The following is a 22,738-nucleotide window of genomic DNA, read 5'->3' on the forward strand; positions in this document are numbered from 1 at the left end:
TTATGTTGTGTAGATTAGTCGGTAAGATTTTGTTAATTGAGTTGTAAATCTGGCGCTAAAAATGGGCGGACATACATTTAGATAATTGCCTTCAACAACAACCAATTCAAATCACATCAAATGACAATTGTATTGCAGCGTGGGAGAACAACATTTAAAATCAAAGCGACTTCAATCTCACAACTGAATTCTTAATTGTGTTTATATTTTCAATAAATTTGTACATTTCAGACTGCGACAGTCTGTAGCTTATGAAAATTTTTAAATTTTTATAAAGCTTTACAGTTTTGTTCTTATGCAAAAGTCTTACGAACACATAATTACAAAAACGTATAATAATTGACTAACGTGAACATTTAAATAATACTCGGTACTGCATTTACACAAAAGACTTACAAATTATTGCTGAGCTCTCGATTGGAGCGCATCCGCATAACGCAAATTAAATAAATATTGATTAGGCAGCGAACATTATTTTAAAATTCGAATATCTTAAATTCAATTATCAAATCATTGAAATTTATAAAGCATTTGTCAAAAATGCCATGTTTAACTTAAGCTCATCTGCATCAGAAGAATTAATTAATTAATGTTTAGAGCAGTGATCAATATTTTAAAATTTGACTATCTTTCAAACAATTATCAAATCATTGAAATTCATAAAGCATTTGTCCTAACAGACATGTTAACCTAACAATTATTAGTAAATATCATAGTTTCTAAGTAAAGTTTACAACCTCCATGAATCTACAGAGTGTGTTTGTAGTGTTAGCTTCTGTTCAAAGCTTTGAAAAAAATCATTATTCTCCTGTTCACGTCGCAGCTCTTCGCCAATCTGTTGCCACATGCTTTCAAAGCCGCAATCCCAGTGGCCAAGTTCATTATCAAGGGCGCTGTCTTCAAAAGTGAAGGAGTACTCATGTTCATAGTCACACATCTTGAAGTTTGGTTTGTAGTCTGCAAAAATTCAAATGAAGAAAAGCGGTTAAGAAAATATCGATAATCGAAGCGAACTCGATTGGCAATGTGAAAGTTAACAGAGCCAGCATTGTAGCGATCAGCTGATTTTCTAAAGCTGTTAACCATGTCGCGCACAAAAGTGTTAAATTTAATAAACAATGTTGTCGTAAATTGGTGAGTTTTGTAGTAATAATAGTAAACAGTTATAATAAATAAAATTTGCAGTAAATGTCCAGCACATTCACGTAATGGTTCAGCTGTGGCAGCTGCCACACAAACTGGTCTCAAAGAATATGCATTTGAGGTAAGATCTCAACAACCAAAGTCCAACTGATAATCTAATCCAAACACGTCCCAATTTGTTGATCAAGTGCAGATGTCCGCATCAACGGTGCGCTTTGGACCAGGCGTTAGTATTGAGCTGGGTGCCGATCTTCGCAACTGGGGCGCCAAAAATGTTTGCCTTGTCACAGACAAGCGAGTGGTCAAACTGCCCTCAGTGCGTGTAGCATTGGATTCATTAGTGCGCCATGGAATTAATTATCAGGTTTACGACGCAACGCGTGTGGAGCCAACAGACGAAAGTTTTTGGCAGGCAGCGCAGTTTGCACGTGGGCATAACTTTGATGCATTTGTTGCCATAGGTGGAGGCTCCTCCATAGACACCGCTAAAGCTGCAAATCTATTCAGCAGCGATAAGCAAGCAGAGCTGCTTGACTATGTAAATGCTCCTATAGGTCGTGCTAAAGAAGTAAGTTGCAGCCTTAATATGAAGCAGAAGTTATTAACGCTGTTCTCTTTTAGATTGCTGTGAAACTAAAGCCCTTAATAGCGCTACCAACCACCTCGGGCACTGGTTCGGAGACTACGGGCGTTGCTATTTTCGATTACAAGCCACTGCACTGTAAGACGGGCATCTCCAGCAAATATCTCAAGCCCACATTGGCCATCATAGATCCGGTGCATACACTGACACAGCCGGAGCGCGTTACGGCTTATGCTGGCTTCGATGTCTTTTGTCACGCCTTGGAGAGTTTCACTGCTGTTGACTATAGGGAGCGCGGTGCAGCTCCCACTGATCCCAGCTTGCGACCTACATACCAGGGCCGCAATCCTATTTCAGATGTTTGGGCGCGCTTTGCCTTGGATGCCATAAGCAAGAACTTTATAGATGCAATATATCAGCCAGATAACCTTAAAGCTCGCTCTAAAATGCATTTGGCTTCCACTATGGCTGGCGTAGGATTCGGCAATGCCGGTGTGCATCTCTGCCATGGACTCTCCTATCCCATATCGGGTAATGTGCGCAACTACAAGCCAACTGGCTATGAGGATAAGCATGCGCTTATACCTCATGGACTATCTGTAGTGATTAGCGCACCAGCTGTGTTCGAGTTTACTGCTCCAGCTTGCCCTGAACGTCATCTGGAGGCGGCACAACTTTTAGGCGCTGATATTGCTGGCATCAAAACTGCCGATGCTGGACGAATTTTGGCGGACACTGTGCGTGATTATATGCAGCGAGCTGGCATAGAAAATGGCCTCCATGAGCTTGGCTTCACTAGTACAGACATACCAGCTTTAGTTGAGGGAACGTTGCCCCAGGAACGCATTACAAAGATGTCACCTCGTATGCAAACACGCGAAGATTTGTCGCATATTTTGGAGAGCTCCATGCATGTATATTAATTTTAAAACTCCACTCACCTCTTTTATGGTTTTTTCACTTGGGAAGTCTTGTAAAAACTAAACTAACGGATCTTGTTTTCATTAAGTTGGCTGCAATTACGAAAGCTTTGCCGAAAGCTACAAAAATAGCTTGGGCACTCTTATACTTTTTAAATGTAATAAAAAGCCGCTGTTATTTTTTGGTTAAAATAATTTATTGATATCGGAATAGGGTTTAAAAAAAATCCAACATTTTCTTGATGTGATTGAAAGAGTATAAGAATATAAAAGACTTAACGTAGTAATTAATATGCTTTGCGTCTTTTTATCTTGTTTAAAGAGTTATTATATATGTAAGTTTTTCTTTTAGGGGAGCTACAGATTTCCATCCTTAATATGTAACCCAACCGTTTCAATATGACTGATTGTCTGCTTTAAAATTAATTTTAGTATTTCGCTCGCTGACTTTTTCATTTTCTCCTTACTTTTGTTTTATGAATTTCGGCAGAATGGCACTAAATCTTAAATTGTTCCAAAACGTAAATATATGTATATATATGTATACTGTATTTTGCTCATACAATATGAGTGAAGATTATATGGCGAGTCAATCAGTATTCAACTCCGTTGCTTTCGAAACGGCTTCTAATTGTTCGCAATCTCTGCCTTTTTGCCCGTGTATATGTATGTTTTGTTTTCTCTCTTTTACAACAATAACTATTTGCTAGATCGGTAGTAAGTACAATGTTTATGTATATTGGGGGGTGTATAGCCCCAGTATTTTGTTTGTCTTTTATCAGTTGTTTTTTTTTGTTTTGTTTTGTTTTGTTTCTGCTAATACTCATACAAATGTTGTTTGTATTTGATAATCTGTTTGTTTGCTTGATTTTGTTGTTGCTTTTGAAATTTCCACGTGTTTCAACTATAGATTAACTTATAAATTAAAAAAACAGCGCAACACAACTCGACTCGACCGACTCTCGCCCAGAACCGCTCTCTGCTAACTGCTTCGACTTGCCAAAGACACTTTGGAGCTGCCGCCTCGCGCTAAGCTTGGTCCTACTTAGACCTGATTGAGTGGCGCGTAGCGATGCACCTTTGGTTGCTTTGGTTCCTTGCTGGCTGCAGGCTTGGCAATATCTTCGCTGAGCTTCTGGTAGACAAAAGAGTTCTTCGACGCCAGTATGGCCATGCGATAGCGTTCGCCGCGCTTGCGCAGCACCATCATCACCAGCTTGATGAGTCCCAGCACTATGATCAGCAGGCAGCTGATGACAATTACGGCTGGCAGAATATAGGCGGAGCTATCGTAGTAGATGTGTCCGCGCTCAATGATAATCTCCTCTTCATCGCTATTGCCTTCGTCGCTAGTGGCGCCCAGTTTATCTGCAAAGCAATAAGGATTAGTTACAGTATCAATTAGTATAATGAGCATTGCTAACCCAGCAAGAATTTATCGCGTGTTTCCTCCAATATGTCGACCTTCTCAACATTGAGGCCATGGTTCTTCAAGAACTTATTAAAGGCATCGTCGCTCTTGCGCTCTGATTTTTCCTTCTTCTTGTCATCCTTATCGTCGTCGTCATCGTCATCGTCATCATCATCATCATCGTCGTCGCTGTCGTCATATTCGCTGTCATTGTCAGCATCATACTCCTTGTCCTTGTCCTTATCCTTGTCTGTCTCCTTAGCCTCGCCACCATTGTTCAAGTCCTCCTCAGCACTTTCGCTTGAATCAGAGTCGGAGTCCGAGTCAGAATCCTCAATCTTGCTCTTTTTGCTCTCCTTCTCAGCATTGGCCGAACCCTTCAGTATCTTCTGCATGCTGCTAAGCTTGCTCTTGTCCAACACACTCTTGTCCAGCACACTAAGCAGCTTCTTCTCATCCTCATCCAGTTTCTTCTCACGCTCCTCAATGCGCTTCTCCACATCATCCTCAGCATCAATGCTGCTGTTATGCTTGCACACCTCATGCGCCAACTGAGACCAACCAGCCAGGGTCTTGATCTCAATGATCGAAGCATCGTCTTCCAAATGGGCCAGCACGGGCATCTTCTTGGGCAAGGTCTGCGACATCGACATATGACTGATGAACTGCTGGAAGTGATCATCGCAATGCAGTGGGTTCAGATTAACATCCAGCGAGCGCAGATTCTTGAAGCTCTTCACATCATCAGCTGAGATTTTGGTAATCCAGTTGCCGGAGGCGTTGAATGCGCGCAGAGTCTCAAAGAACTTGTAGTCCGTGCCGAGCTGCTTGTCGGCCAGCAGTTCAGTCAGCTCACAGTCGCTCACATCCAGATCGCGGAGCTGGTGCAAGGGCAGGAAGAGACGCACAGAAATATGGCTAATGGGATTGCCGGCCAGATTTAGTTTGGTAATTTCGTTGGTCTCCATGAAGATGAGCTCATCCAGCTTGACAATCAAATTGTTGCTCAGATCCAAATCGATAAGCTTGGTGAGATTAACAAACGTATCGCGTGGCAGATTGTTAATATTATTCCAAGCCAGCTTGAGCGTTGTCAGATGTGGCATGGTGGAGAAGGTCTTGTGGCCCAAGGCGCCCACAGCGCAGTTGGACAAATCCATGTAGTAGACGGTGAAGTAGCCATTGTGGCTAAGGAAGCCGTCAGTGGGCAGCTGGGACAGACGTGGATTGTCATTCAAGCGTATGACATCCAACTCGGAGTTCTTGAAGAACAGCATGCTGGACACCTGGTCCAGCTCGTTCATGGACAGATCAATGTGGCGCAGGCTCTTGAGCGTGAGGAAAGAGTCTGGCTGGATTTTGGTAATGCCATTGCCCTTAAGATTAAGATTGGTCAGACCGGGCATCTTCTCGAACATGCTGTGATGCACATGGGTAATTGCATTGTAGCTCAAGTCCAGCTGCTGCAGCTCCTTGATGCCGAAGCCCAAGTCACCGCTGAAGGCGTTGTACTTCAAATGCAAAATGGACAGCGTGGTGTGATTGAAAATATTGGCAGGCAGCTCTTTGAGCGAGTTGTAGGACAGATCCAGTTCCTCAATGGACTCAACGGACTCGAAGACCTTGGCGGGCAGCTTGGTCAAACCGTTTTGGGACAAATTGATAAACACAATGTTGGTCAGTTTGCTAAAGGCGTTGCGGCTCAGCTCGAGCAGATTGTTGCGCGACAAGTCCAGCTCCTCAATGCTGGAGGACTTCAGCAGGTACTGCAGATTGGACATGACGTTCAAATCATTACCGGAGATGGTGAGCATGCGCAGCTTCTTGTTCAAAGCAAAGGTATCGGGGTTGAGGATGGCCAAGCCCACATTAGTCAAGTTGACAGCATAGAGCTCGTCCAAGCCCTTGAACGCCTCCGGATGCATATACTCGACGGTGCAGTTGGCAATCTTAATGGAGGCCACATACTTCAAGCCCAGCTGTGTGAAGTAGTTGGGTGCCAAGAAAATGGGATACTTGGGACCCACATTGGTCACCACCAAGTCTGTAATGTCTGAGCCAAACTTCTGTGTGCCCGGATCCAATCTGTAGCGCAGCCAAATGCTAAAGTAATGCAACGAGATTTTGCGTAATGTAACGTTACCTGCTGCAAGTGGCAACCAAGTAGCTGTTGCTGTTGCGCGAACAGGAGCAGTATCTGGGACAAGGCACATTCTCGCTGAAGACCACTTGCTCATCATCGATCAGCTTGTCTGTCTCGTCATCCTCATCATCGGAACTGTGAACACATTAAAGCGTTGAAATTGTTATACTTAGCTAACTTTTGCTTAACTTACTCATCGTCATCGTCATCATCATCATCATACTCATAGTCGCTGTCAATGCTGTTTCCTTCAACATCCTTGCTCTTCTTAGCCTTCGACTTGGACGAGGTGCTTTCCTCAATGGGCTTGAGCTTGGGCGTAGGCAGCGGCGTCGTGGTTTTGGCTTTGGTAGCCTTCGCTTTCTTGGGACGCACGCTGGTTGTTTCCTCATCCAGCTCAGAGCTATCATAGTTTGCCAGATCGTAATCATATTCGTCATCATATTCGTAGTTCTCCTCGGTGCTGTTCTTGCTCTTGCTTAGAGTGCTGGTGGCATTCTCCTGCTTGAGGCGATCGGGCAGCATTTTGTTGAAACGCAAATCCTCAGCCAGAGCAGGACTGTGCTTGGAGGCCTCCAGCAGATCCTTCAGCGTTTCATCGCTCACCTCTGTGGGCTTGGTGGGTATGCGCTCCGCTTTCTTGGCGCTCTTCGTGGTGCTATCCACGGCTGCCTCCTTCACCTTGGGTGTGGAGATCTTAATCAGCTTGGAAAGGTTCTCCTCCTCCGAAATCAGCTCATTGCTCAGCACATCTTCGTGCTGCTGTATCGCTGACTGGCCGCCTTGCAGCAAAACCAGGGAGACAACCAGCAGCAACACCAGTCTCAACTGGCGACGCATGGCTTAGGGTTAACAAACTGCAAAACAGATGTAGGAATAAATTTTAATTTGAGTAAATGAACTATGGAGAACGTACAGCAAAATACTTTTAAAACTATGAGTAGCATATTGGGTGGGTAGTTCACCCATATCTTTCACTGAACTGACTTATCTTATCTAGCTGAACAACCAAAGATAACAGCTAAAGGTTTATTTAATCAACAGAAAAAATGAGCGGTTAAAAAATGGAGCTGGTATTGCTCATAGCTTGCATGCACATTCAGAGGTTTTTTCAATGAACCAGAGGGCCCAAAAATAGAGAGAGACAGACAGAGAGTGAGAGAGTTGCACAGTCACCCTAGATAATTTAAAAAAGACTACAGATTCTTTGCTGTAGTTGAACAAACAGCTTTGTAGATAACTTCTGGAATTTTTGTAAAATATGTTTCATGTCTAATTTGCATGGATTCGTAGTTACTAATTAACCAACAAATGACTGCGATCATAAATCAGCGCGTCATCGTAGATAATCAACACTTAATGTACGGTTGGGTTTTCGCGCTTCTATTTTATTTTTCTATGGTTGAGCGTAATTAACACCTCATGGTGCGAAAGAGTTGACATCATTGGAGTTTTATACGCTGCTTACGACTCAATCTGAGCAGAGTTTACCGGATTTCAAGCTAACTTGGCTGGCAAACCCTAGTTTTGATTTGTCTTGTTTGCCTATCAATTTAGCGTAGTTCGATAAACAAGGCAGCAATGATACCCACATGAGTATTTTGAATTTCTTACTCATTGCGCTTTAAGGGGAAAAATTAGCAAACAATTGCTGTCAGTCTTTCTTTCTTTCTTTCTTTCTCTGCTTGCTTTCTTTGTACTATTGGGTTTTGTTGAAGCACAAAGCAGTTCCTGCCAGCTATGAGTAATTTATTTAATTAAAGATTGCATACATTACTATACGAGAAATCACGTACATTGCCTATAATCTTTAGCCTATATATTGAGCTGCAACTACTTATTTATTAGCTTAATCTCTTGCTTTGCGTGCACTGTCTATCTATCTATTGATTTCGATGTCGTGCTCGCTGGCTATTTATGTAAGGTCTCTAAACACAGCAAATATGAAAATGAATTTCAAACCCTTGCTGAACTCAAAGGCGTTATGACTGTAACTGTAACTGGGTTCGAGGTTGCATTTGACCGTTCAATATAAACATTTGAATAAATATGCATATGAATATATTTCCACATGCCATATACGATCGCTTCGGCATGCCTGTTCGCTTGGAGTGGCTCAATCTCTGGTTACTCCATATAATATTCGTAATGCGACGCCAATTCCCCAAGGAACTTGCCTAGCTTTGCATTTTGTTTAAACAGTATTTTAAAAATTGTAACAATTATTTATTTGATTAAATGTTTTTCATTAGCGCATAAATCGTATATTACTTTTTAATAGAGCAACGACTATTTGTGCTGAAAATGCAAATGCGCAATTAAATTACTCGAACGTGGCGGCGCCAACAGTGCAAAATAAAATACAAAAATTACATTTATCTATAATGTATGACCGTATACAGCGGTTATATAGACAACGTGCATACAAACAAAGCAGCGCGTACATGTATCTATGTCTATGTATGTCATTTAATTAGACACACACACATACATGCAGACAGACAGACGTGAGCAACAAATGTAGAGATACCTATCGTGTATCCATAAAATCGCTTTTAGACAGTCTTGCACATAATCTTGAGCTCTTGGGGCCCCACTGCGTCTGCAGCTTGCCACGAAAATTTCGCGTGGGTGTCAACTTGAAATGCTTGCAACGCACGATCGACTCAAGCCACATGCATACATAGTATAGGCAAATTGTGTGACTGCACCACGCCCCACTAGCCCCACTAGCTCCCCTCTCCGTTGAGAGAGAAAACTGCGCTTTTGGGCCGGCATTAAACTTGTTTAGGTTTTTAGGTCTTCCGACGAAGTCACGAAGCCTCACTTTGAACTCCATACGTTAGTAGCCCTACGCCCCCCTACCACTCCCCCCTTATATCCGCTGCCTTATGTGTTCAATAGGCGCCGTACGACATCAACACGATACCATAATTAATTCCATTTGCCATTGCATTGAAGCTGACTATTGTTGCTGTTGCTGTTTGTTGTCTGTTCAAGTTTAGAAAATAAAATAAAATATCTGCTGTTGTTGTAGCAAACCGGTACTGGCACTAGCCATACTTGTACCTGTATGCAAATCAGTTAACCGAGTCGGAAATAATGACTCAACTAATTCATCAAATACAAATACTGTATTTAAAGCATAAAAGCTTTACAGCTAACTGTCAACCTTAAGTAAAGTCAACTCCCAGGCAAGCACGACTAGACTAGACATACTATATGCTATGATATATATGAATTCAAGTGGCTGTTGTTGCGCACTGAATTCCAAACTTTCCAGTCAAGCAAATATTTACACAATACAATGCCAATGCATTGCTCTTTCCAAGGGGCGTTGCATACGTCAGTTAGCGTATACTTAATGGGCATTCATAAATTAAATCAATATGTGACGCAGATAATATATTATGCATATTAACACTTATGAGCTTCTTTTGCTGATAATGTAATGACAATAATATTTATCAAGGGATTAGTTATAATCAAATGCAAACGTATTAAACTCTGACGACGATTCGATAGGTGCGTATCCAATTTAAGTATCGAACTTTATGACTATTTAAAGTTAGTTTAGTGCTAATCCCACACACATATTTCCCAGTATTTATAGCCATAGAATGCAACATAAATCGCAGTTAACTGTATAAAAATATGCTGCAAAAAGTATCGCGTGACCGTACAACGTTTTGTACGTGGTAGGTGAACAACAAAAACATACAAAGTCTTTCGAGTTTTTGTTTTAAATGCTCAATATATCAAGTGTTATATTGTCGAAGTTAAGCATTGACTGCGATTTGACCGATAGACATGTGGTTTAGCCCCCCGCACCCGCAGTCATGTGGCTGCGGCCCCCGCAAAGCGTTGCGCTCTCAAATTACAAAGAGCGATTGAAAAAAAAAAACTCTAAAATATCAGCTGGCTGGCAATGGAGGCAGCAGCTGCCCTCTCGAAAATGAAAGTTATCTAAAGTTATAATCGTGAATTGGGGACTTTAAATAAAACCAGGCGCGCAGCTAGAGCCAGGGATGAGTTATGAGTTCCTTAAAAGCAAACTCGAAAATATAATAGAAGAATAAGAAAACACAATATATCATATTTTATATGCATAAATTGTAATTCTCCATTTTCTTTTTATTTCATAATTTTTATTTTCGTATTTATAAGATTGGGTTTGTAAAAATTTGTATTTTAAATTTTTTTTTCTATAATGATATATTTATATTTTTTGTTTTAAAATCTATTATTACTGCTTAGAATTCCAATAATGTCCATGCATTAATTTCTATGTCAAATTTGCTTTTAAATAATTTCAATTCATTTTACTCATTTTTAAATCTATAAAAACTCCAATGCCTGCTTAGAATTCTAATAATGTCTAACATATAATAATTTTTACTTTATCATTTTTATTTTAAAATTTATAAAAATGTCTATGCATTCATTTGTATTTTAAATTTGTTCTTGAATAATTTTATTCATATTATTTATTTTAAAATCTATAAAAATTCCAATCCCTGCTTAGAACTCTAATATTTTAGAGCACACGTCACAAGGTCAGCTTGAAATATTTCTTGTTTGAGGATCGCTGGTTCAGGTAGTTTTGCCTTGACTTGAGGCTTAAGATTTCACTTTGAACTCACAAAATTCAAACGAATTACACACACACAATGAGTATGTATGTGTATGTGTGCGTGGGTGCCTATGAGTCGTCGAGTTTCGAATTGAGTTGTCTGCTTAAAAATAGCCAACAACGCAACCGAGCAAAACAGGAAGTGAAATGAGCATCCATCCAGTCACCTTTTGCAGCATGTGTAACGGTTTTCAACACCAGTAGGTAGACAATTTAGCCACCATACGTTGGTGCGGGTCATAAGCAAAAAAAAAAAAATTATATATACTTAGCAAGAACAACAACAACAACAAGAAGAAACGCGATCAGCTAACTGCAGCGGAAGTCGCAGTCGGCTCATCTGGCAGACCAAGGAAAGCCATACACATTATGCTATATACACATTTCTCTGGCGATTCCGATGTGCTTAGAATTCAGGTTTTTGGCGCACCTTGAGAGCGCGATATAATCTCGTTTATTGACAGTTCATTAGCGGCTGTCGCAATCACCATCGAATGTTATATATTTTATATTTATTATAATTAAACCACAGCCGAAGCTCATTGCAAACAGCTGTTGAAGCTGTGGAGCTCCAAAGCAATAGCAATGTGTAAGCTTTGGGGTTTACATTAAATATCTTATGAACACATTGAACTTACATTGGTGTTTAAAATTATCTAAATTCAGAGAATCTGAAATTAGCATTTATTATTATTTTAATCACAAAGCGTGCTGTTGTATTAAATATTTGTTTTGTTGGAAAACTTCAATTTCAATGCATAAATTAAAACCCAAGACTATTAGATTAGATTATATAGACTTATCCTATAGTCTTTTGCTTAAACAACAATATAATTCATTAAATTCGATTCGTCTTAAAAAAATTATAATTTAAATTTTAAACGTATATTTTTTTTAGATTTTTGCTTCGCTTGATTGAACTTATTTAAACACAAATCTTAACTTTTAAGTACAACACTTGTATAGAATTTTTTCTTGGGTTGCAAAATCGATTGATTTTTTAAAGTTTTCGGCGTATGTTATAAAAGTTTGCCGTATGTCAAGAATTCTATTATTTTGTTTGATTTCTCAACAGTTCAAACGTCTCTCTTTTCTTGTTTATGCGTCGCTTCTATGTACTTATATATTTATATAGTATAGCTCTAATATATTTATTTATGCACTCCAAGACAGAGCATCGTCTTTCAAGCTGTAGTGCTCATAATTTCTACAACGTTAATTTCCAAACGAAAACAAAAGAAACACACAGGCCGGACAGCCGGACAGCCAGACGGACGGACAGCCAGCCAGCAATATGTTTTATAGTATGAGAGAGCTGGAAGTTGAAGTTGAAATTGCAGGAGCGTAAAATGTACAATGGAAAAATTGCTCAAGGCGTGCACATAAAAAATGCCGACATTTGACCACACACATGAGCAAATACACACACACACACACACATGTACACTCATATGCACACACAAGGCAAAAGGGGGAAACTGCTGTGTAGCAGGCCAAGAGCCAACAACAAAGCGGCTTAAAAAATAAAAAGATGGCCAGACTGGTTTTTGGCTGGAAATTGCGACTTGAGCTCAAGCAGCTGCTGTCAAAGCAAAAAACAACAACAAAACGTCACAGACCTCTTAAAGTCCAAGCTGAAGTTCGCAGCCAGAACTAAGCCAAGCCAAGCCAGGCCAGGCCAGACCAAGCCCCGAATAAAAAACCACAAGACAGATGACTTTTTTTTTAAATTTTCGAAATTCTTGGTAAAAACAATTTCAAATTGCAGACCAACCGGTGAAATGGCTAAAAAAAATAATAAAAAATACGCTTAAGTGCGCACACACACACACACAAACTTTTATATTTGTTAAACAAAACTATTGGGACATTTCTATAAATTATTGTTGTTGTCACTGAGCGTGCGTGATAATCAACATTAGCAAGTCATGTGCTCAAGCGTTAAGAGCAACACCATAAAAAACAAACGCGGCTACGAAATCGCATTTCGCTGAAGTCGGCATTATAATAAGTATATCACACACGATATGAGAGACACATATTATATATAGCGTGAGGCCACAAAGTGCTAAACAGACCTAATGAAAAATGTGTTTTTATTAATCATAAAAACATATAATAACAATAATAACATGAGTTTGTTGACAGTCAGCAATAATGGAAAAAATGCTCAAGTGAGTTCGAAAACTCTAACCTGATCATAAAACAAAACTGCAAAGTTTCTTATGAACAATAATTAAATTACAATTATTTTAAGTTAATTGTGTATTTATTTGTTTTTATGCTATACAAAATTTAAACATATGCCAAATTTAAACTTGCGAATGATTTATTAATGATTTCTCAAAGATAAAATGTTGCTTTGTTGAAAATAATTCAAAAATAATGTGGACAATTTGAAATTTTGCACATAATCTAATCTAAATGTTCAAATATTCAATAAAAATTCCCGAATTGAAACAAACCAAACATTGAAAATTCTGTCAATTGAATAATCGCATTCTTGCTTCTGCGGCATATAATAAAAACATTTAAATATTGAAAGTAATGCAAACATTTGTGTTTTTAGATTATTTTATATTACTTGAGTAGTCCAAAATAGTGCCGCATCATTATTCAATACTTAATAATTAAAAATGTTTCACCTGGCCATTAAATAAACATTACGATTCTTTTAATTAATTGCATTGCTGGTGTATGTTAATTAAAATTAAACAGCTTTAATCATAAGTTAAAATAACAAAAACAACGCTTGAGCTTGTGCGTAGGCGTCGATTGCTCAACGTCTGCTCAATAATTTGTTTGTTTTTACTGATGCAGCACAAAATAAACATATGCAGATAATTTCTTTGTCTGCGATTCTGCACGTCTGCAGGATTAGGTTCGAGTGTGGGTATTGCAAAAGATTTCCAAATAAGCGTATTTGTGTTTGTGTTTGGCACCCATGTAAGATAACCAGTCTTTGTCTGCGCTGCTGATAGATTCCATTCGCACGGAAATTTCGCTGACAAGTGCTTTTCCTATCAAAGTCAGCTGTCAACACGTAAAGTTTGTGGAACAGCCGCGGGCGCGAGCTTTGCCTTATCGTTGAACGATCCCGACTCGAAGAAAGACACAGGGCGCGTGATTAATCTGGCTTAAAATTTCAAATTTCCCGAGCACTTTCAGTGCTGATAATAGGCTGGGAGTGTCGCCACTTTCGTTGCATGCAGCTGGGCAGTGGCGCTTGATTTATGTTTGCTTCCTTAGCGTGCTCAAAATATCGCCAATCCATACAAGGTGTACACATCCAATATAACTCTGCGTTAATTATGGACATATATATAGAAAGAGCGAGACTGTAATTGCTGGCAGGAAGCGATACATAAATTTATAAACCGGCTTGGGCGAAGCCGTTGATCGTTTCATTAGTGCTGTACTTGAAGGTTTCCCAAAAAAAAAGTTGACATAGCCTTCGAAATCGATTGAGCTAAATATAAATGTTAGCCTTCTGTTATGTTGTTAACATGCTGCTTACAGAAAACGCGTTGCTATATTTATTTTTGTTGCAAATGTCGCTTGTCAACATCAAAGTGCGACTTGTAGCTTGACTTGAGCTTTGAACCCCATAAATCGACACCATATACCAACGAATTTCGCATGCTTATGAAAATATATTGTTATCGTTGGGTGCTGCCAGCTGGCTTTGTGTGAGGGCTTTTGAAAACAAAGGCGTAGCTTTAGCTACTACAACGCTTCATATCAGTCAGTCAGCGCTTGAGTGAGTGGGGGCTGTCAGCACGTAGTTGGCATAGGATTGTCGCAGGGAGCTTTAAAGGCAACAACTGTCAACGTGCTAAGTGCACTCGGAATATTTACACACATGCAATAAATTATATTTAAACAATTGACTTGCTGTCAAAATTGACTCGCTGCCATTATCAGCAATTTAAATTATAACCCAGCCCGCTACATACGAATCAATTGCCCATATTTGCATTGGCATGCTGTGATGAAGTTGAATGCCAAAGTAAATTATAGCCAACTCTCTCTCTCTCTCTCTCTCTGCCGCTCTCGCTCTGTGAATTAATTAAAGCTACAGAAATGGTAACTCAAATGTCATTTTGTAGCTGCAAGCGCAGGCGTGTGCCACAAGCTGCGCCAAGCCAAAAAACCAGACTTCAAACACAGACTGAGACTCGGAGCCACGTTAACATTCCTCGTACCAATCACGTAGCCGTAACAGTTGCCGGCAACCAAAATGTACGCTTACCAATGCACGTATACACACATACATACATGTGTGTGTTTGTGTGTGTGTTAAGTTAACATCTACTGACTCATTTTGGGCTTTGGCTGCAGGCAATTCTTGGGCGCTGAGTCTGCATTTCATTAGCCATTTGCCTGCCAGCCACAGATACAGACTCAAACACAGTCTGCTGCCAAACAATATGCGCATATAGCCATATGGACTTAAGAGCCGTGAAGCTGGCTTAATACGAAATTTATGATTGCGCGTCTTAGATCTGTCTTGGGGGCAACATTAGTTCACGCATTTGTCATTGTCAGCACAGCGTTGTACGTATCGATGATTATAAAGAAATCAGCTTTGTATTCAAAATATTTGTAACACAGCAGAGTTGGGAAAATTTTCCAAATTGAATGCTAAGCTGAAAAACTGCTGCGTGTGGTCGTAAGAATTGTAGACTCAAGACTCAGTTGCTTTCGAAAATAGAGCTAAAGTGAAAGTTAAGAAGTCAACTGCAATTGAAATTCAAATGCATTCAGCTGAGTCAGAGCTGTAGCACTTACAGTAAAAAAAAAAGCTATAGCAATTTGTCACTTGCCTTGATCGCTCTACAGAGACAACAACTTATGCGACATAGTGTTGTAGCTTTGTGTAAACGAGCACAAGAACTCGCCAATGCAGCAGCAGCAGCAGCAGCAGCAGCAGCAGCAGCTTGTTGATTAATGATCAGCCCAAACATTAGACTCGCGGTCAGGCCTGATTGAATTCACTCAGGGTTAAGGTAAATGTCACAGTTTTAGAGCCAGCCTTAATGGGTCTATAAACATTTCACGCTTAATTAGACAAAGCTGTAGCCAAAGCCAGCAGTTAATACAAATGCATTCGCTATCATCCGCTCTAGCTCTCTGATCCTGCTGTAGCTATGACATCATTGTTATGAACACGACGCTCATTAAATCATCTAAAATATTTAGTTATTTTAAGAAACGCTTTTTGGGCATGACAGTCAAAGCTCTCGATACTCTGCAATTGTAGCACATGAGCTAAGTGGCTAAGAATGCTGCGACTAAATGTTAATTAGCATCCATCAACTGAATTATTCATTTGAGCTAGCGAGCAAAGCTGTTTGCTATGCACACACTGCGAGCAAACTTATTTATAGACTTGAAAGCAGTGCAGAGTATAGTCGACATTACGCATACGCCGCATGTGCCGACACTTAAACTTTGCTTACATTTTTTTGTTTTTGTGTGTTTGTATGCGCAAAATCAACTAAAACGCGTTTACCTACACTCAAACCCATTGCAAACAAAGTGCTAGAGCTAAAATTGTTGTTAGCTGTAATTGTTGCCAACTGAGCTGAGCTGAGCCGAGCGAGTGGCTGTTTATGTATTTTCCAAAATGTTGTCATAAACTTGCAAACACAGTGCTCATAATTTGTGCTTTTCATTAAAAATGGAGTTTGCTCTTAACTGGTCTTTAGCCAAGTACAGCAAAGCGGTCAAAGTAAGACCAGAGCGCTGACCTCATTTAGCTGCCAAACAAAAACGCATTCGAAAGCGACCACTGCACTGCAACGAGTTTTTCATTTTTTTTTTTATTATTTTATCTGCTAAGCCTACGGGCTTTTAGCAGCATATAATATAATATAGATTAGATAAAGTCCAGCAGTCGTTGCCATGATGAAAGAGGCGTTGACTGACAGCCAAGCCAAGAGTACTGCACATAATTTTGTATTTTTATTTGATTTTCAAAATATTGTGTGCGACTTTTGTTGGAAAAATCAATTTGCATATAAATTATTTAGCGCTTTTCAGCAACTACAATATACACACACACACACATACACACCTATATTTTCATCAGTCGCGCCTCGAAAATTTACGAGCTGTGTACGTACGTACGTATGAAAAAAAAAACAAATAAGCTCATATCTTCGCCTGTCGTATACGTAACGTAATACTAATGTACAGGTATGTGCTCATTTATAGTATTTCACTCAGCCATGAAATTGATATAAATAAATTCTAAGCGCGCACATGTATAATTTGAAAATAAAAACAAGCAAAATCAATTAAAATTATAGACGAAACAAACTTGCTTCGCATATTTTATTATTAATTTATATAAACAGACAGATCTTTTGTATATTCTTATTGGCTGTACAATAAATTACTTCGAGATTAAATGAAATGCATGTACATTTCTTTGACATTCCTTGGCATACCCAAGCAAGCAGTAGCAAGAAATTATCTGTGCGCTTCGATATAGACAGGTGATAATTTAACAGCTGCAATTGTCGTTGAATGTCAGCGAAATGCGCGACTCTACAAGTTGTGAGCGTAGTAAGTATCTTCAGGGTGTTTGCGGGCCTAACGATAAGTATTACAATGGCTCTGTACCTCTCCATGCGGCATTACCGGTTTTTAGACTCCTCCTCGACCGCCCGACCGCCCGCCCGCGCGTCTCTCACTTAGCTTTGCCCCTTTGCGCACTGCAGTAAGCCCGGCTAAGCGAGAGTTGCTGCTGCTGGTATTTTGTTTTTTTTTCTTTTTTAAAGGTAAAAGCAGCACACAGACAAGCACATGCACTTACAAACACACACACACATACATACATATGTATTGTATATAGAGTTGTAATCTTATCTAGCTTTGCATCCACTAACCACAACGTAATTTAATTAACAAGGTGACACTTTATACAAAGATCTATGCTAAAAGAGTATTTCAACTTCGTGGCTTGGCTTTTACCAAATGCTCTGCTGCACTGCGGCGCTTTTGTTGTCGTAAAAGTTCGAGCCTATTGCGTTTTTCTTTTGCGTAAAGCCTTAGCCAAGCTGCAAAGAACTGTTTGTCTATTTATCTCTCACTTTACATATGGCGGCGATTGCAGATCGTAGCAGACGAAATGCAACTGCAGCAGTTTTTATTTTTTGAAAATGCGCCTTGACAGCCTGAGGTGTTGCTGTATGTGTTCGCATCTGTGTGTGTGTGTGTGTCTTGAACTGGTCTGTATGCTGATAGAGCTGTGAAATTGCCAAAGAGAGCGAGGGAGAGAGAACTGGGCCATAGAGTTGACTGACTGCTGGCTCTCAGTACTGAAACTGCAAATATTTAGGTATTGCAGAGCTCAGTTGAACATTTTTTATATGTCATCAACAAACAAATACACACACACACACACACACACACAGACAGACAAATACAACAAAAAGCAGTTCTGCGTTTGTATGTGTGTGTTCACGATAGCCAGGTAATGAAGCCACAGGTAGGTAAACGACAAACCACTACATTCACAAAAACTCCACACACACACACACACACTCATACAGCGCCAGTCGATCATGGCTTGAACAGCACGTGCGCTAGAGCGAGCACACACTATATGCTCGCTCGCTACACTTACTAGTTAATGACGAAATCTCATCCCTCATTTTCATTTAAATATTCAATTTCAATGTCTAGCTCAGACTGCACTTGCTACCAATTTAGCATTTTGTGTGAAGATTTCTACATTTATAAAAACTTACCGTAAGTTTGAAGGTTGCGCCAAAAGAGTTAATCTCGTTTAAAGCGAAGTAATCCAAATGGTTTGATATGAACGCTAAAATAAACACACAAACGTTATCCAAAAATGAAAACAAACACACACTAAAACTGAAGGTTTCTTTTATGTAAACTAACACTGCTTATATTTATGCACTTAGCTTGTGCTGGGCTTTAATTTAAAAAGTGCACGTTTGTTTACACATAAGCTATATACTATTAGTTTGTTAAAAGCCGTTGCTCCTTGAATTACCGATATTTCGTGTGCGGTTAAAGCATCCGCTTGTCTCAGAACGTATTCGATATAACACCTGTTGAAGTTTAAGCACGACTGATCGGCCAGAAAAGTATCTGCTGGGTAGCAATGCACGTTCAGATTCGAATTCCAGTTTGAGAGCGCGCACACAGAGAGACCAAGAGAGCAAATCAATTTGAAAAGTATCGATGCTTGTCAAATTGTAACGCGCTCAGGGAGCAATGCACGTTCAGATTTAAATGAGCAAACGATTAACCGGATTGATCGGTTTTAGAGTTGACACATTGTGCAGTAAATACTATACATATAGTCATCAACAAACAGGCTGCATTTAAATGTAGTATTATTATATAAAATATAATTGTTAGATAACTGACTCGATGACATTGTGTAATAGTATTTTTTTTTTTTAGTTTGTATCGATGCATCGATATAGTTATGTGTTGATGTTATGTATATCAACAACCCTACTGTCAAAAATTTTGTCGTCTCGCCCGATTTTCTAAGCCTGTTACTGTTATTGTAATTAAAATAATTAAATTTTTGTATTTTCTAAGCAATGTTCTCCGCTAACACACACTCTGTGGTAAGTGCTATTGTGGCACTTTGACGCCAACTACGTTACACTTGTACATGCATTGATATTTCATTTCTTATGACATGACAGCCCTACCTCTACCTGGGAAATTTCAGTAGGAAACCGCATTATTACACAGTCAAGCGAACCAAACTGCAGGGCAATGCCAATGTGCCGCGATTCTTTGGCGACAAAACAAAGTCATCCACAACAGCTTCCACAACGACAGCAGCAACAGCACGCAATTCCAGCACTTACAGTACCAATAGCAGTAACAGCAGATGCGGCACAACGACGGCGACCACAAAAAGCCACGACCTTGTGCTGGACTTTAAGAACCTGCTTTCTAAGTCCGGCCTTAGCCTACAGTCCATGGTTGAAAAGGCCGCGCGGCTAAATGGCATAATAGATAAGGAGATGGTGAATGAGGCGCTAGCTAAAGTCACCAGCATGCTGCCCGCAATGCGCAATGTACACGTTACTCTTCAAGAGCCTCCCACACACATAAGTCCCGGAAAATTACCAAATTATAACTTTGAAGTATCATTAAATGGCGCGCAACCAACAAACGCATATGTGTATGTAATTTCCATATAAAATATGTGTACTCTACTAAAAGATTTACTTGCAGCAAACTATATCCAAGCGTAACAAGAGGCCTGCTGAATCCGCTGTTCAGCAGCCAGCAGCTGCGTGGTTTCAAAACCGACCGTAATGTAGAAGCAGAGCAAAAACGCAATCCCACAATGACAACCAGGCTGAAGAGTGCACTGGGTAACACACCACAGAAGCCCGAGGGCGAAGTGCATATACAGGCTGATAAATTAAAGAAGCTGATTGCCAAGTCCAGCGAACCTGGTAGCGCAGCTGCGGCGGAAAATCTTAAGATTGCATTTGCCGAAGGCTATTTGGCAGCGTCAAACGCAGAAGATTCACCGAAAACAGGAAAAACAATGAAGTATCTGAAGGTAAAGATAAATATGTTTGATTTTCTTGTCGTTTTGTGTAACTGTCCTGCCTGCTCCTACATCCTCCATGTACCTTAATAATGCTCAGTAACTGTCACACAGCTTTTCCAGACACTTATTGTTATCGTCGTTTTTATTGGAATCTTTCTGAGTTTCTTTACCTCATCCAATGGATCCGTATTTCGGTGAGTATTCATGCTTTTGTGTCATAAAATGCGCTACTCTAAACATCTAAGTATTCAGCAGCATTCAACTTGGCAATCAGGTGGAGGTTGATCCAGAGGATATTCATGTAACATTCGATGATGTTAAGGGCTGTGATGAGGCCAAGCAGGAACTTAAAGAGGTCGTTGAGTTTCTCAAAAACCCCGATAAATTCTCCAACTTGGGCGGCAAGCTGCCCAAGGGAGTGCTGCTCGTTGGTCCACCAGGCACTGGCAAAACATTGCTTGCCCGTGCCGTTGCTGGCGAGGCGAATGTGCCGTTCTTCCATGCAGCTGGTCCAGAGTTTGACGAAGTGCTCGTTGGCCAAGGCGCCAGACGTGTACGTGATTTATTCAGTAAGCATACGCTAAAGCTTAAGTAAACATATTGTATTTAATTGCTGTTCTTTCTGCAGAGGCTGCTAAGGCACGCGCACCCTGCGTCATATTCATTGATGAAATTGATTCGGTGGGAGCCAAACGTACCAACTCTGTATTGCATCCATATGCCAATCAAACCATAAATCAATTGCTATCCGAAATGGATGGCTTTCATCAGAATGCAGGAGTTATTGTGCTGGGTGCAACGAATCGTCGCGATGATTTGGATCAGGCGCTGCTGCGTCCAGGACGTTTTGATGTTGAGGTAGTCGTCTCTACACCAGATTTTACTGGTCGCAAAGAGATTCTATCGTTGTACCTGGAGAAAATATTGCACGACGACGTGGACTTGGATATGCTAGCACGTGGTACCTCAGGCTTTACAGGCGCAGATCTGGAGAATATGATTAACCAGGCTGCGCTAAGGTGCGTATTTTATAACTCTCTCCAACTAGTAATGCAGATAAACTGTTTAAATTTGCAGAGCTGCCATCGATGGAGCTGAAACTGTAAACATGAAGCACCTGGAGACTGCACGCGACAAAGTACTTATGGGTCCAGAGCGCAAAGCGCGTCTTCCGGATGAGGAGGCAAACACCATAACAGCGTATCATGAAGGTGGACATGCCATTGTAGCCTTTTATACGAAGGAATCGCATCCGCTGCATAAGGTTACCATTATGCCGCGCGGGCCCTCGTTGGGACACACCGCCTACATACCGGAAAAGGAACGTTATCATGTCACAAAGGCACAGCTGCTAGCTATGATGGACACCATGATGGGTGGCCGTGCGGCGGAGGAAATTATTTTTGGTATTGAAAAAATTACATCAGGAGCTAGCAGCGATCTAAAGCAAGCAACAGCGATTGCGACGCATATGGTCAAGGATTGGGGCATGTCGGAAAAAGTAGGTCTGCGCACCATTGAAGCCCCCAAGGGCTTGGGAGCGAGTGAGACTCTGGGACCCAACACAATTGAAGCTGTTGATGCGGAGATCAAACGCATTTTGAGTGACAGCTATGAGCGCGCAAAGGCAATTCTCAAAAAACACACGAAGGAACACAAGGCACTGGCCGAGGCACTGCTCAAGTATGAGACTTTAGATGCCGATGATATAAAGGCGATATTGAATGACAACCAGTAGTGGATTCAGTTGGACACTTACTGCTTAAGCACGTACTACATATATATATATATTTTAGTTACAATATTATATAAATCGTCAACCTATTGAAATGCTAAATAAGATCGGGACGCAGACATGTTATATATACATTTTAGTTATGTTTTCCAATACTACCAGTAACGTAAAATCAATATTTTGGAATAAAATAGAAATGAAATTTTTATTTACAAGACAAACTCAATTGAAGCTCAATAATAGTCGATAACTCTACTGAATGTTGTTAAGACTAAACTGGCTAATTCCACGTTGCCTCTGATAATTTTGTATTGCAGTTGCCTCTTCATATCAAAATTGAAATTGTACATGAACCAGGTAATCAAGCCAGAAGGTGGTCAGGAGAAGACACTCAGCTACATATATGGACAGCTTCGCTGCTGATTATTAAAATTATTTTTGTAGTTATGTCAAAGAAATATACAACTAAAAAGAATTGAATTGAAACATTGTTTTACCAAATGTGAATTTGCATTGAGTAAGCCTGAAAGCAGTTAATATTTAGGAATGTATGTATGTTTCGAAAAATTATTTTGCGATGTTATGGACAAAAGAGCATCCAA

At 40.1% G+C, this 22,738-nt stretch overlaps 3 protein-coding genes across 6 annotated transcripts; 2 read left to right on the forward strand and 1 right to left on the reverse strand.

Moving 5' to 3' along the window:
• The first annotated feature begins 1,081 nt into the window (after nucleotides 1–1,081).
• Nucleotides 1,082–3,478, forward strand: LOC108596744 (probable hydroxyacid-oxoacid transhydrogenase, mitochondrial). The gene is made up of 4 exons (XM_017982817.1): nucleotides 1,082–1,134; nucleotides 1,186–1,264; nucleotides 1,337–1,711; nucleotides 1,765–3,478. Exons 1-4 carry the CDS (start codon nucleotides 1,085–1,087, stop codon nucleotides 2,647–2,649), a joined length of 1,389 nt encoding a protein of 462 aa, XP_017838306.1. The 5' UTR covers nucleotides 1,082–1,084; the 3' UTR covers nucleotides 2,650–3,478.
• On the reverse strand, nucleotides 3,316–18,961 carry LOC108596743. Its single transcript, XM_017982816.1, has 6 exons — nucleotides 18,863–18,961; nucleotides 18,594–18,667; nucleotides 6,394–7,057; nucleotides 6,201–6,335; nucleotides 4,071–6,142; nucleotides 3,316–4,014 (listed from the first exon to the last, which is right to left on the reverse strand). The coding sequence occupies exons 3-6, from the start codon at nucleotides 7,038–7,040 to the stop codon at nucleotides 3,692–3,694; spliced, it is 3,177 nt and encodes a 1,058-aa protein (XP_017838305.1). The 5' UTR covers nucleotides 7,041–7,057; nucleotides 18,594–18,667; nucleotides 18,863–18,961; the 3' UTR covers nucleotides 3,316–3,691.
• Nucleotides 18,962–19,342: 381 nt separating this feature from the next.
• LOC108597661 (ATP-dependent zinc metalloprotease YME1L) lies at nucleotides 19,343–22,596 on the forward strand. 4 transcript variants are annotated; one of them, XM_017984320.2, is made up of 7 exons: nucleotides 19,343–19,451; nucleotides 19,533–20,020; nucleotides 20,074–20,410; nucleotides 20,513–20,595; nucleotides 20,654–20,970; nucleotides 21,030–21,420; nucleotides 21,479–22,596. In XM_017984320.2, exons 1-7 carry the CDS (start codon nucleotides 19,425–19,427, stop codon nucleotides 22,137–22,139), a joined length of 2,304 nt encoding a protein of 767 aa, XP_017839809.1. In that variant the 5' UTR covers nucleotides 19,343–19,424; the 3' UTR covers nucleotides 22,140–22,596. The 4 variants fall into 4 exon arrangements, with proteins under 4 accessions (XP_017839809.1, XP_017839810.1, XP_017839811.1 ...); XM_017984321.2 differs by having other exon boundaries at nucleotides 20,657–20,970; XM_017984322.2 differs by having other exon boundaries at nucleotides 20,522–20,595.
• Nucleotides 22,597–22,738: the final 142 nt, after the last annotated feature.

This window comes from Drosophila busckii, chromosome 2R, assembly GCF_011750605.1.
Source record: "Drosophila busckii strain San Diego stock center, stock number 13000-0081.31 chromosome 2R, ASM1175060v1, whole genome shotgun sequence".
In the NCBI taxonomy this organism is placed as follows: Eukaryota; Metazoa; Arthropoda; class Insecta; order Diptera; family Drosophilidae; genus Drosophila; species Drosophila busckii.

Coding starts and splice junctions, on each gene's coding strand:
- LOC108596744 (XM_017982817.1), top strand. CDS start 1,085: ATGTCGCGCACAAAAGTGTTAAATTTAATAAACAATGTTGTCGTAAAT. Junction 1,135..1,185: donor AACAATGTTGTCGTAAATTG/GTGAGTTTTGTA, acceptor TAAAATTTGCAG/TAAATGTCCAGCACATTCAC. Junction 1,265..1,336: donor TCAAAGAATATGCATTTGAG/GTAAGATCTCAA, acceptor GATCAAGTGCAG/ATGTCCGCATCAACGGTGCG.
- LOC108596743 (XM_017982816.1), bottom strand. CDS start 7,040: ATGCGTCGCCAGTTGAGACTGGTGTTGCTGCTGGTTGTCTCCCTGGTT. Junction 6,336..6,393: donor GATGATGACGATGACGATGA/GTAAGTTAAGCA, acceptor ATGTGTTCACAG/TTCCGATGATGAGGATGACG. Junction 4,015..4,070: donor ACGCGATAAATTCTTGCTGG/GTTAGCAATGCT, acceptor ATTGCTTTGCAG/ATAAACTGGGCGCCACTAGC.
- LOC108597661 (XM_017984320.2), top strand. CDS start 19,425: ATGTTCTCCGCTAACACACACTCTGTG. Junction 19,452..19,532: donor CCGCTAACACACACTCTGTG/GTAAGTGCTATT, acceptor ATGACATGACAG/CCCTACCTCTACCTGGGAAA. Junction 20,411..20,512: donor AAACAATGAAGTATCTGAAG/GTAAAGATAAAT, acceptor ACTGTCACACAG/CTTTTCCAGACACTTATTGT.